Source organism: Rattus norvegicus, chromosome 7 (genome assembly GCF_021556685.1).
Source record: "Rattus norvegicus strain SHRSP/BbbUtx chromosome 7, alternate assembly SHRSP_T2T, whole genome shotgun sequence".
In the NCBI taxonomy this organism is placed as follows: domain Eukaryota; kingdom Metazoa; phylum Chordata; class Mammalia; order Rodentia; family Muridae; genus Rattus; species Rattus norvegicus.
In genome coordinates this window covers 88732477-88746254 of record NC_141540.1, presented here as the reverse complement: position 1 = coordinate 88746254, position 13778 = coordinate 88732477, and the positions used below count along the sequence as shown (strand labels likewise).

Here is a 13778-nt window from a genome sequence, read left to right as displayed (position 1 = left end):
TCTAATCTAGCTCTTTTTTTGAGATAGATTTATTTATTTATTTATTTATATCTCTTTAACCATTTTTCATAGTCCAGTCATTATCCCACTCCCAGTCCACCCTCAGGGTCTTCATCCCATTCCTCCTTCCTTGTCTCCTAGATGATGTTTCCATCCCCAGTAACTGCCCTCCCACACCCACCTACCTTCCAACACCCAACCCCTGCCAGGCCTCCCTACTACCTGGGGCCTCAGGTCTCTCAAGAGTTAGGTATATCTTCTCTCACTGAAGCCAGACCTGGCAGTCCTCTGCTGTAAATGTCTCAGTGGCCTCTTATCAGTTAGTGTATGCTGCTGTTCTTTATATGGGGTCCTTGCCCTTCACAATTTTCTTTTCTTTCTTTTTTATTAGATATTTTCTTTTTCTATATTTTACATGTTATCCCCTTTCCAATTTTCCCTTCCTGAAATCCCCTAAACCATCCTCCCCCCACCCTCTGCTTCTATGGAAGTGCTCTCCCACACAACCATTCCCTTCCACCTCCCCTCTCTGGCATTCCCCTTTACTGGAACATCCAGCCTTCACAGGACCAAGGGCCTCTCCTCCCATTGATGCCCTATAAGGCCATTCTCTACTACATATTCAACTAGAGCCATTGGTCCTTCCATGTATACTCTTTGGTTGGTGGGTTAGTCCCTGGGAGCTCTGGGGGTTCTGGTTGGTTAATAATGTTGTTCTTCTATGGATTGCAAACCCTTCAGCTCCTTCAGTCCTTTATCTCCTCCACTGGGGACCCTGTGCTTAGTCCAGTGGTTGGCTGTGAGCATCTGTCTTTGTATTCGTCAGGCTCTGGCACAGCCTCTGAGGAGACAGCTATATCAGGATCCTACCAGCAAGCACATCTTGGCATCTCTAATAGTGTCTGAGTTTGGTGTCTGTATAGGGGATGGATCCGCATGTGGGGCAGTCTCTAGATGCCCTTTCCTTCAGTCTCTGCTCCACACTACCTCTCTGTATATCCTCCCTTGAATATTTTCTTTCCCCTTCTAAGAAGAACTGAAGCATCCACACTTTGATCTTCCTTCTTCTCGATATTCATGTAGTCTGTGAACTGTATCTTGGGTATCCTGAGCTTTTGGGCAAATATCCACTTATTAGTGAGTGCATATCATGTGTGTTCTTTTGTGACTGGGTTGCACCAATGGCTTATACTCTAAGATCAAGAATTGACAAATGGGACCTCATAAAATTGCAAAGCTTCTGTAAGGCAAAGGACACTGTCAATAGGACACAACTGCAACCAACAGATTGAGAAAAGATCTTTACCAATCCTACATCCAACAGAGGGCTAATATCAAATATATGCAAAGAGCTCAAGAAGTTAGACACCAGAGAATCAAATAACCCTATTAAAAATGGAGTACAGAGCTAAACAAAGAATTCTCAGTTGAGGATTATCAAATGGCCATGAAGCAGCTAAAGAAATGTACAACATCCTTAGTCATCAGGGAAATGCAAATAAAAACAACCCTGAGTTTCCACCTCACACAAGTCAGAATGGCTAAGATAAAAAGCTCAAGTGAGAGCAGATGCTGGAGAGGATGTGGAGAAAGAGGAACACTCCTCCATTGTTGGTGGGATTGCAAACTGGTACAACCACTCTGGCAGTTCTTGAGAAAATTGGACATAATGTAAGATTCAAACATTAAGGACAAAGGCTAAGACTCAAACTTTAAGGACAAAGGCTGCCTTAGGCAAACACCATGTGGCTTGGACTTTAACACACTGTCCAAAGAATTTAGGATAACACCCTGTTCCAGGAAATGAGCTAACCACCCTTAGCAGTCCCCCATCCACATGAATGAGCTAGCCACAGTAAGGGCAGGATCCTTCACCACCCTCTTTGTGTGCCAAAGGTATTTCCCCACCAAGGGCCTCCAATGAATTCAAAGGACAATAGGCAGTCACCGATGAATTCAAAAGGTAATAAGCCCCACCAATGAGAAATAACCAACTCATGCTGTAACCTAGAGCCTATCCCATGAAAAAGTATAAAAAGTGTGTGCTTTTGTTCTTCAGGGTTGTCTCTGTCCAGATTACAGGACCACCCCAGTGTACTGGATCATTAAACCTCTTGCTTATTGTACCGATCTCCATCTCTGTGTCTCTATGGGTGGGACATAGATAGCCCTATGAGCCAGACATAGGGCTCAGGGAACAAGTCTTACAATAGCACTACCTGAGGACCCAGCTATACCATTCCTGCACATATACCCAGAAGAGGCTCAACATGTAACAAGGACACATGCTCCACTATGTTTATATCAGCCTTATTTATACTAGCCAGTAGCTGGAAAGAACCCGGATGCCCTTCAAGGAAGGAATGGATACAAACAATTTGATATATTTATACAATAGAGTACATTAAAACATTAGTGGAGCAAAGACATATGTTTCTGTTAAATATGAACCAGTTTAAAGTAAAGAAATTCAGAAAAAATAAAAGCAGTATGTTACTACATTGTAAGTCAATATACTATATTCTGATAATACTTTTTATATATTTGTATGTAACAAAGATATTTAAAGGTTTATTTGTATAAAACTCTTAGTCTATATATATTTTCTACACATTGTGCTAGAGAGAAGATCTAATAGGTAATCAAAATTTATATAACAGTAACAGAAAAAAATTATATTTAGCATTTAGAGTTCTATTCTTCAATATAGGGAAATAATATTTAACAATTACCAATTCCTAAATGATGTAGCTAATTCATAAAGTCATATTATTAAATAATTATTTATAATAATAGTAATTATGTGATATTTCTTCATTCGTAATTCCCTAGGAGAAATACCATAACTGCTAAAAATGCTTATTTTCTTCATTGACTGTTTCTATTAATTCAGAGAAAAAGAATGTTTGGTGCTAAAATGATTATAATTTTTCCTACTTACAAACACAGAAGGTAACCAGTATGCATTCAAATGTCAAACAAATAAGGATAATAAAACAATAGCATTCCTACAAAGTAATTATTTCTGTGGGAATTTAACTGATTGCTTTCAGAACTCCTGTTACTCCAAGTGTGTGTGGTGGGGAGTTCTTTGGTATTTCATTAAACACCCTCATTCTTTGCTTTGCTTTAAAATCTTACTCCTAATTTGTTTATTAACTTAGAGAAAATGGAACAGTAGGGATTTACCACCTCTTTCCTTTCAAGTCAATTAGACCTCAAGGCAAATGCATATTCCAACACAAGTATTAGCCTAATGTAAAAGCTGTCTTTTGAGATAATTCGTCTCATTTAAATCATTAAGTCTAGAAAATTTGACAAGAAATACACATTGTATCCTCATATTTACCTATGACCAAATTATCTTAACTTGCATTGTGGCATTTTTATTTTGTTCTTTACATATATATGTATAAATAAATAATTCTATAGTCCATATATGCAAATATATGCATAAATATAAATATAAAATATTTGAGGATTTGTCATAAATTTTGTGAGTATAGAATGAAGATAGTAATCCCCCACTGACAATACAAAATTCTCTATTAATATTTACATATATATATATTTACTCTCTCTATAGATATATATTTATCTCCATTGCCCATTTCTTGAGATATCACCAACTCTAAGGAAAACATCTTAAATAAAGCTGTTGAATGCATGCATCAAACATCCTCCTATAGTTGTACATCATACATCCAGTTTCTATGTTATGGGTTGTTGCTTAGTTCTCTGCTAAGGAATATTAATTGTTATTACTGAACAACTGTACTTAAAAAGTAAAGTCAACTTATATATTAATTCTCTTTGGTTCATATTCTCACCCAGGAGTTCTCTTCTTACTCTAATAAGAAATAATCCCTTCAGAAATAACTGTCACAACAGTTAATCTGTTAAGACTGGGTTGAATAAGGTCAACCAAGTGTTCTAGTTACAGATATAATATCTCTCCTGAAAATGTGTAAATGTTTATTATGATATGGATTGGGAAGGCAAATGAGTTTCTGGGACAGTGACAGTTAAAAGAGGACACTCTGGTCTCTCAGACGTTTATGCTTTAAGCTATGAAAGTAGAACGACAGGGGTTTAAGTCATGCTATGTATCTTTTTTTTTCTGGTAAATTCAACACAGCTTATTTTACAGCCCTAAATTTATCTCTAAATTGAGGACATAGTAGTAGTTGGTTCACAGAGATTCTAGAGGGTTAAAGGAGTTGTATGTGTTAGGTTTATGGCCATTGCTCATACTGCCATTTAATTAGTAAAATTAACCAATGAGACTCTGGGTACTCAACTAGCTTACTATCAGAATAGTTCTAGAAGGCTAACTAGTTTTTAAATTATCATCAGCAATTGCTAAAATGTCGCTTGATTTTTTTTACTTTTATTTCATTACACAATGCAGAAAAAGTAAATATAAATTTACTTTAAGAGGCAACAGTTTTAATCAGAAAAAGTCAGCTGTTTAAAAATTGATACTTTAAAAAAATCCCAAGAAAATTTTGTTTTGTTATAGATTTCACATTCTACTTTCTGGTGTTACTGCTTATTGAAAGTGTATTAGATTCAATACATGCTGTCATTTTAAGTAACTTACTCGTTAACGTTGTCTTGATGCCTACACAACTGAAGTCAATATACTGCAATAAAATATGGATTTCAATGTTCTATTTACATCAGATAGATAAGGTTAAGCAAACTTGCTGGATGGTTACATTTGATTACTCTCTTGATAGGTAACTTGTTTAACACTATCTCATTCAACTAGTCAATAGAACTACATATCCCACTACTTACAGACCTATATATTCATATAGTTTTCTATTAGAGATATAGAAAATAAAATTCATCAGTGTCACCAGTACGAGAAAACTTGATGGCTTCCTCTATCTTAAGTCCATTACCCCAATTTTCCAAGTAGGATGTCACAAATAATAGTAATATTGTGGTAAAACTGAAAAAGTTGCAGAATGTTCTCGCATGTACCCTGACAATCACACTCTCATGATAGTTCAGGCTCCAGCAGGCCATTGAAACTAGTGCTAATTTATCTCGGTGACACCACACTGCCCCATCTACTTTCTGACCCATTGTCCACAAGCCCCATCCTCACTCACAGCTTTCTTGGCTGGTTTCCACAACACCAGACATATTCATCCCAACTCTGTGGCAGCTCGATGTGTCCCGCCACCATACACTCTCTTGAACTCTATTAGGTCACCACATGAAAGAAAACATCACACAATATCCTCTGATCCAATTGATAATATATAATTTGCCCACCTAGACAACACAAAATCCTGTACACATCCATCCCTTAAGAATAGTCATAACAACTTGTAATATGTGCAGAAAGAAATCATAACATCCGTCATGTTATCGCTCCTCGCTCTGGCCTCTTCTTCCTTGCTAAAACTTTTCTTCCACCCATCCTTACTTCTCATCCAATGACAGGCCTCATTCTATCCTGTACCTGTCTTTACCTGAATATTGACACCAACCTACAACCAGAATTCTGACACTGAGGTCATTCACCAAGCTTAATTAGATTTTTTCAGTTCCACAAGCATTCACGTATTACACATACAGTAATTTTATGGTTATAAATTTGTATAACTACCATTATAGTCAAGTCTCATAACACTTCCACTAAAAGAAGCCACATAATACAACGGATTACCTCACAATACTTCTCCTGGCACTCTAATCCTGTTAACCAACCAATTATCTACTTTCACAAATAAGTCAATTCAAAATGATATAGAACACTAGATACCAATCCATAATTTTCATAGTGTACCTGGTATTATATGCACCACACTTTCTATGACATAAAATGTATATGGATTCTTGCCTGGCTAATGTTGTGTGTCACTTCATATTTTGAATTTATCATGGGTTAAGAATTTGGGGGAATAAATGCCTCAGTGTACATAACATTTTCTGGGTTATAAAGCAAGCGTATGTTAAAGTCTACAACAAACTGCAGTGATCTTCATGGAGGGCCTTTTTCTTGTATTGTTTCTGTTCCTGTTATAACACACTGAAACAAAGAACAACTTAAAAGATTAAATGTTTCTTTTAGTTCATAATTTCACGTTATAGTCCATCATTATGTAGAAGTCAACATGACAGGAAAGACGCCACATCACATCTTCAATCCTAAGCAATTATAAGAAAGGTGTGCATGCTCATTTTTTTGCTTGCTTGTCCTCAGCTAGATTTTTTTCAATGTACGTAGCTCAATACTACCTGCCTAGTGGATGGAATAATCCCCTGTGGGTTATACACCAACCCCTCACCCAAACCAGGCCTGTACCCTGATCTCTATGGGCAGTCCTTCATTGAGTCTCTCTGTCAGGATGATTCTAGGGTATATCAAATGGACAAAGTTAAGTGTCACAATGCAATAGCATCCTTCAGCCCTCCTGGAAATGTCTGGATAATGATGCAGCTCTCTCTAAAATTTTGTCAACCTTTAATATACTCACTTATGAAATTCATTTTTACTAACATTAGCAAGTCTCACATGAGATCATGAAGGTCCGCCGTGTTGTTAACAATGTTCAATATATTTTCACATCATAACATTTGTTGCTTCTCTCTCTCTCTCTCTCTCTCTCTCTCTCTTTCTTACTTTTCCCTTCCCTCCTCTCAGACCCTGATGTAAGTTGCTTATCTCTCAAACAAGTATTTTCTCTCCTTAGCAGTGTTCTTTTATAGCCTTTCACATAGTGAAATAATTGGTTTTGAATGTCAACATGCCACAACCTAGAGGCATCTGCAAACTGAATCTCAGTTGAGGAATTTTCTAATCTGGTCCAGGTGGAACTGTAAGAGGTTGTAGGAGGTTGTCTTCATTGCCTTAATTGAGTTGAAATGAACAACTCACCATGAATATGAACAGTATCACTTCATGAGCTGGACAGTGAACTTCATTGTAGTAGAAAGCTAAGTGAAGTAAGAAAGCAAGGATTCACCCATTTTCTCTTTGCTCTTGATGTGATTAATTTCTTGGATTCCCAAAATGGTGGCCTGTATTCTAGAATTTTAAGCCAGGTAAACCCTTCCTTTCTTTGAGTTTTTGGATTTGTTTCTGTTTTATTTTGTTTACTTGTTCATTTTCACATCAGGGTATTTGTCACAGCAACAGAAATAAATCTACAACATAGAATTTGGAAATTTATTTGGATATCTAATATTTAGTGACACAGATGCTATGCTGCTTCTTAGAACAAGCTAGCACATACATTATTACAGGAATACAGAAGTGTTTATTTAATAGAATTTTGAAGTTAATTCAAGCATTTTAAAAAGTCAGTTTCCTACGAAATCATAGACATGAGGAAAGTTGTAAAGATTAACCATTTCAGTTTGAAACTGGGAAAGTAATTGTGATAGTATAAAACTAATGCCTTTCTATCTTTTGATAGGTTCAGTTGCAACTGCCTGTCGTGATCCGGGAGTCCCCATGAATGGGACACGCAATGGGGACGGACGAGAACCTGGGGACACTGTTGTCTTCCAGTGTGATCCTGGATATGAGCTTCAAGGACAAGAAAGAATAACCTGCATCCAGGTAGAAAATCGATACTTCTGGCAGCCCAGCCCACCAGTCTGTATAGGTATGATTAAAGAATAATTAAAATTTTATAAAGTATATTGCAATGATTAAGAGCGGTATTGATGTTATTTAGCACTATCATCTTAAGATTTCAAAGGAGTGTGTGCATATCCAAAATATGCAAACTTAGAAAGAGTAATTACTAATTTCTGTAGTTAAAAGTCCACGATTTTATTATGTTGTGAACAGCCCCAAAATTTTAAATATGATCAATCAATCTCCTGAAATAATTTTCCAGCTTTTATTTACTGGATAAATCTATTATTACCTTCTGCTTTAAACCTCAATCACTGAGAATCTCTATGTAAAACACACTGTGTTGATCTTCTAAGAAGGTAATATCAGCAGCTATTTTAAGAGCTTCAAAGGATTGGCTTTCCATTTAAGTCAGGACTTTCAAAAGAACATCAGGATTTGTTTTGATGATCTGAGGAGTGTCCAGACCTTATTCCATCCTGTCTGATTTCTGGCTCCAAACTTGTTTTCAAATCTCTAAGTGACAGTCCAGAGATCCAAGATACAGGCCTTTTATTACTAGATCGGGGGGTGGGGGTGGGGAGTGGGACAGCAAATGAAATAACAAAAAAGAACAAAACAAGCTTAGGGAAATGGCCAAGCTTACAGTTCTAGCCTACATTTGTATTTATATACACTTCATAATTTCTTTGCAGCTTCAAGAGGGAGCCTACGACTTGCTCACTCACTATTGGATTTAAAGCAGTCAGGATAAGCACATTTAGCATGCTTTCAACGAAAAGCCATATTTTGGTTTATTTATATTCAGCTTCTAAATATAGTATTCAATAAGTTTCATAGCAATTTCTTTCTGAATTAGAAATTAGAATTAGAAAGTGTGTTTGAATACCTCAGTCAGCAGCAAAGAAACTCAGTGAATTACCTGGACTTACTTGACTCTATGTTGTAACAACTCATGTAAAAGTTGCAAAGTCAAATTCATTAGGTACCTGTTGGTTTCCATCCACTGGGAATTTACCAATAAAATAAGAAAAGTTCTAACTCTGATCAACCTTCTTCTCAATGAAATTAAGCTAAACAATGTATTTTTACAACCCATGTTTCTGTATTTTGTAGGTAGGCTTTTAAAGCATAATAGTCACTAACATTCAAGGCTTAATTCTTCCTGCAGGCAAAACGGTAGCTCTAGGCCTCTTTTGTAGATAATGAGTCAGGCACAAAAGTATAGAAGAGGCTTAAAATCTAAAACAAAGTAAGGGCATAGTTCATATTTTGATTTATTTCTTTATATAGTTAATCTATTATAGCTATTATATTTTTCTATTGCTCTTTATATACTACTACAAGTTTTGCATTATCAAATATCAACTGATTTATATATATAAAATCTGTATCAATAAAATCAGATAAGGGGAGCTGCTTGAGAATTTTTCTAAGAAAAAGAAGGAAAAATGTTAAGTATATTTTCATAAGGTGTGAACATTGTTATTTACTACTTTGTTTGCCTGTGGGACTACAATGAAATTAAAACTTCATATTCTAATTGAAATTGTATTGTATATCATAAATCTCTATAGAAAATAAGCCAGCTAGCATTCAAAATGAGAAGGAGAAAGGGCTCATGATCCCCCACTACTAATGGAGGAGGTACTGACATTTATGGTTTCTCATGCAGGGACATTCATTCCAAGTGGTTTTTTCTAGTGGATGCATCCACAACAAGTAGCAGTACAATTTGGACTCCATGGTCTATTTTTTATTTCTGCTTCTTTAAAGAAGACATGATTTTGAAAGGGCATGGAGGAATAGAAGTGAATCTGAGAGGAAATAAGGTGAAGAATAGAAGATAAATAGGATCAAATATAATTTTACGTCTCAAGAATTTACTAAAATATTATACCTTTAGAAAAAAGTGAAATTCCACGATAATTGCTAAAGTTGTTTTTAATAGGCAAGGATATCACATAATAGGATTTTTCAGGCCTATAACATTATATTAACATTATATTCTTATGTAAGATCCTAAAACATTGAACAGAATTATACTGAACCTAAAGAAAAAAAATACACCTCAAACTCCAATAAGTTTAAAGCATTCTGGAGAGACTATTATAAAATTTATAAACCATGGTGTGCTCTAGCTAAAAGGACCCAATTTTAAGAGGGAAAGTTGAACACTAAATCTTACTTATATGGAGCAGGGTGTGGAACATTTTTGTATGGATTATGGAACTGAGTATTATTTTGGGGGGAAGGATAAGATAGCTTCAAAAATGATATGCATTAGAACTTCTCTGAGGAAGAAAATAACTTAAAAAACTGTCTGAAAAATTGCTAAGGCTGCAGAAAGCTTGACCTCTGCAACTGATAAGAAAGAACTCCATGATTGGAAATACTATGACAAAGATTAAACCCTGAACTTTTTAGAAACTCTGTAAGTGTGTGTCTCAGACCTCAGAGAATAAAGCATTTTACTTGCATGTGGAAAAAAAATCAGCCTCATAGAAAGTACCAAACAGAAGGACGTCATCTTTAGAGAGTTAATAGAATTCATTCCAACAAAATTGACAGTGTGAAGATTACTTTGACATTGCCAGAGGGAAAGTAGCTGTACTCAATATGAAGGTAAATAACAAAGACATTAGTGTGGGTGGGTTGCTGAGAAAGACAGTACATGAATAAAATTGAATTGGCAAAAAAATTAAGAAGATTGTAAAATAGATTCATAGCTGCTGCCTGTATTACTGCTCACAAAAAATTACACTCAGAACAAATCGTGCATGTCAGGATTCCAGAGAAGCCAACTGAAATTTAATTCCTGGATGCCTTTGATTTTATTTTGGGTGTTATATGATTAGATATGTTAAAAAACAAAAACCTAATGGATTTCCAACTGCTATTTAAAGTTAAAGATATTTTAGAATAATTTTTATGTATGCGTTTGCAGTCTAGGATTTACAAATGTCAGAGAGTTTTACTCTCTGGTCGGCTATGTTAGATTTTCAAATTGAACCATAGCTATTAAATACATAAGGGGAATTTTGACAAGGTAAATAATGTAGTAAAAAGAAGTTAGGGGCCCTTATCCCTAAAGAAAAATAAAGTCTTTAGCAACATCCAGTAAAACTGTTAGTATACATATAATTATCTTTCTTTTTTGTTTATGAAGAATATATTCATATGTGAATATATGCATTTGCATATAATTTCTAACAATTCAAAGATTATTGTTCCTTGTGGTAATAAAGAAATCTGAAACAAAATTGATCTCATTCTATATACATAATCCCACTCCATAACCTTCTAAAGGCTCACAAGACTTATCATTCTACCTTTTTAATGCACATGTACATACTTGCATTTGCTATTTATTGAACACAGCTTTGTACATCTTACATAGCTGCTCATCATTTATACATGATTTTAAAAGTCCTAAACACAAAGTCATTGTTTTCCACAAAACATTAAGCCAGTCTTTAGGCTACACATTCATTCACACAGCTGTTACCATTCTTTTCACAATCAATATGAAGAACCATTCACATGTCAACAAATATTTTTAGAAACATCACATGTATCTGGACAAAATAACACTGTATAAGAAACGGCATTGACTTTACATGTAACTGGTGAATGCTGACACATGACCATACTGTTCATAAAGACACCGTAAACATAGAAGTGGCCTGCATGACGATGCCAGTGTCTCATATCATGTTCATGAAAGCTGAGGCTAAGTCCAGCTCAGCCAAGAAGGAAACTAAGGTTTTCTAAGTGTTCCTAAAGGCTGTGAAACATTTCAAATCATAAGTGGAACTATATAAGTACATGCATGGAAAACATTTTAAAAAGAAGGAATTATATGAGCAGAGAGTACGTAGAATTGTAAGACATATAAGGCCAGCAAGATGGCCCAGTTGGTTCAGGTGCTGGCTGCCAATCTTGATCCCTGAGCTCAGTCACCCTTATTCACATGAGAGAAAGAGAAAAACAACTCCGGCAACCTCTCCATGTCTTTGTCTAGACACACTGAAAATATAATTAATGAATGCATAAATAAATACATAATATAACTTTAAAAGAAATTGTAATATTTTGAATATATTTTGTTTATTCAAAGTGGTGGTTGACAATATCACAAAGGGAATAGAGGTCAGGTAGCACTAAAACTGGAGCATTGTCTTCTAGCTTTTATAGAACTATCACTGACGTACCATTTCTCTACTAGATATTTAAACCAAGAAAATGATTGTTGGAGACAGAAGTTAGTCATTTTCACAATTCTAAAATAATACGTTTTCAATTTAGAGGTCAATAAATATGGTAGCAAGTGAAGAAAGTGAGACACACTGAGTGTATCTGTGGCACTGATGGCTCATGCCTCTAATCCCAGAATTTGGGAGGCAGAAGTAAGCAGACATTTGTGACTTAGACCCGCCTGGTCTACAGAGTGAGTTCCAGGACAACCAGGATTTTAACACAGATAAACTCTGTCTCCAAATCTCAAAAAAAAAAAAAAAAAAAAAAAAGGCTTGTCTCCAAGGTCAAAGAAAAGAAGAAATATACATAATGACAATGTTAATGTAGTAACTTAGCAACAAAGCAGAAGCATTTTGACTTGAGTATTATGTAACTTTCATATTATATTATTTTTGTAACAATAAAGTACTAGGTAGCAAGAGGTGTAATACATACTTGATTTGTAATTCAGCACAGAATATCAGCAAGATAGATAGGAACAGGAGTTTCCCATCAATAAAAAGTGAGAGATAAATTCATGACGGTAAACGTATTCAACACAGATGATTATAACAGAGTAGAAAAAATGCAAGGTAAACAATGCAGCATAAGGAAATCAGGAGAATACCCAGGTTACAAAATGAAATAGAAATTTTCATGGCAGACTGGAGTCTATGCAAATTCACTAGAAGAAATTGGATGCCACATGCTAGAAATTAGCTCATCAGATTTAAGGTGATGTCACCATGTTAAAGGAAATTCATAATTATGAAAAGCAAGGAAAACAATTGGTCCTCTGAGTACTAAGCCTTAAGAGTTTTATCTCATGATTTATACTCACTCACACATTTTTTTTTGCTATGAGAAGTAAATACAACTTACAGTTATAATCTATTGATTCTATATTCTACATTCAATGTAGAGAGAACAACAATAGAATCTGATATAATTACCAATGTTTAGCAATCAAGGAACTAGATTTTATGAAAAATCATAGAGTCGCAGTAAGGTTCTTGAAATTCAAACTCAACTCTTAGAATATTACTCATTTTTACTTAATTATTTTTAAAGCCTCTTCTACAAATACGAAAAATTATATAAGGGAAGCTATGCAAAGACTTCCTTTTCCAACAGAATTTACTGAGCATAGACTTTTCTTTAAAAGGTATTACTGGGTACGTGCAAACTCAGAAAGCAGAGAACAGCGGCATACATTGAAAGAAACCATTGTAACTGGGTGAACACTGTCGGCCTAGTCTTGCATGTATTGTAAGAGCAAGGAAAGAGGAAATTCGCTTTTGCAGAAAAGAATCACCAGAAATAGTAAAAAGAAAGAACACGTAAAAGTCTGGTGTTACTGAATGGCTCAGAGCATGTTGTACTCTGATTCGAGTTTCTTCTCAGAAATACTGGACACTGGCATGACGCTGCAGTTAGGACAAAAGTAAAAGGCCTAAATTTAAAAGGAAAGCTTCATCAAAGGCTGGATTACTATAATTTTACTCAATCTGGTAAAGGATGAACAATTGGTCCATGGAGGAAGTGGGACTTTGTAGTGTCTGGTTTTTTTTGTTTAATCCTACCTAAACAAAAGGCAGGAGTAGGGGGTTATCTATGTCATAAGTGAGTCTAGGCTAAGTTTTATGGAAAAGTATTATTTCTTATAATAATTTCTTTCCTTAAATAAAAACAAGAAAAGACTGTGGATATTAAACATAAGGGAATATTAGAGATCTTTAGGTGAAAACACCGGGAGGATAGAAAAGGCCCTGTGGAACTACACTTCATTTATGAAAAGGAAGACTAAGGGGAAACTATGAAGTAAATAATGGTTCTGGAGTAGAGAGAATGAATGAGGTCAGGCTGAGGGTATGTCCTTTCACAGGAGAACACTTTATTCCTATACTCAGAAGACACTTGAGTGTGGCATATT

The 13778-nt window shown here is 35.3% G+C and overlaps 1 protein-coding gene across 1 annotated transcript in view; it reads left to right on the top strand.

Moving 5' to 3' along the window:
* The window catches only part of Csmd3 (CUB and Sushi multiple domains 3), a 1310498-nt gene that overhangs the window by 974693 nt on the left and 322027 nt on the right, over positions 1-13778 (top strand). The window contains exon 28 of the mRNA XM_087559497.1: positions 7440-7631. Coding sequence (XP_087415623.1) covers positions 7440-7631 — 192 coding nt within the window. The remainder of the gene's footprint in view (positions 1-7439; positions 7632-13778) is intronic.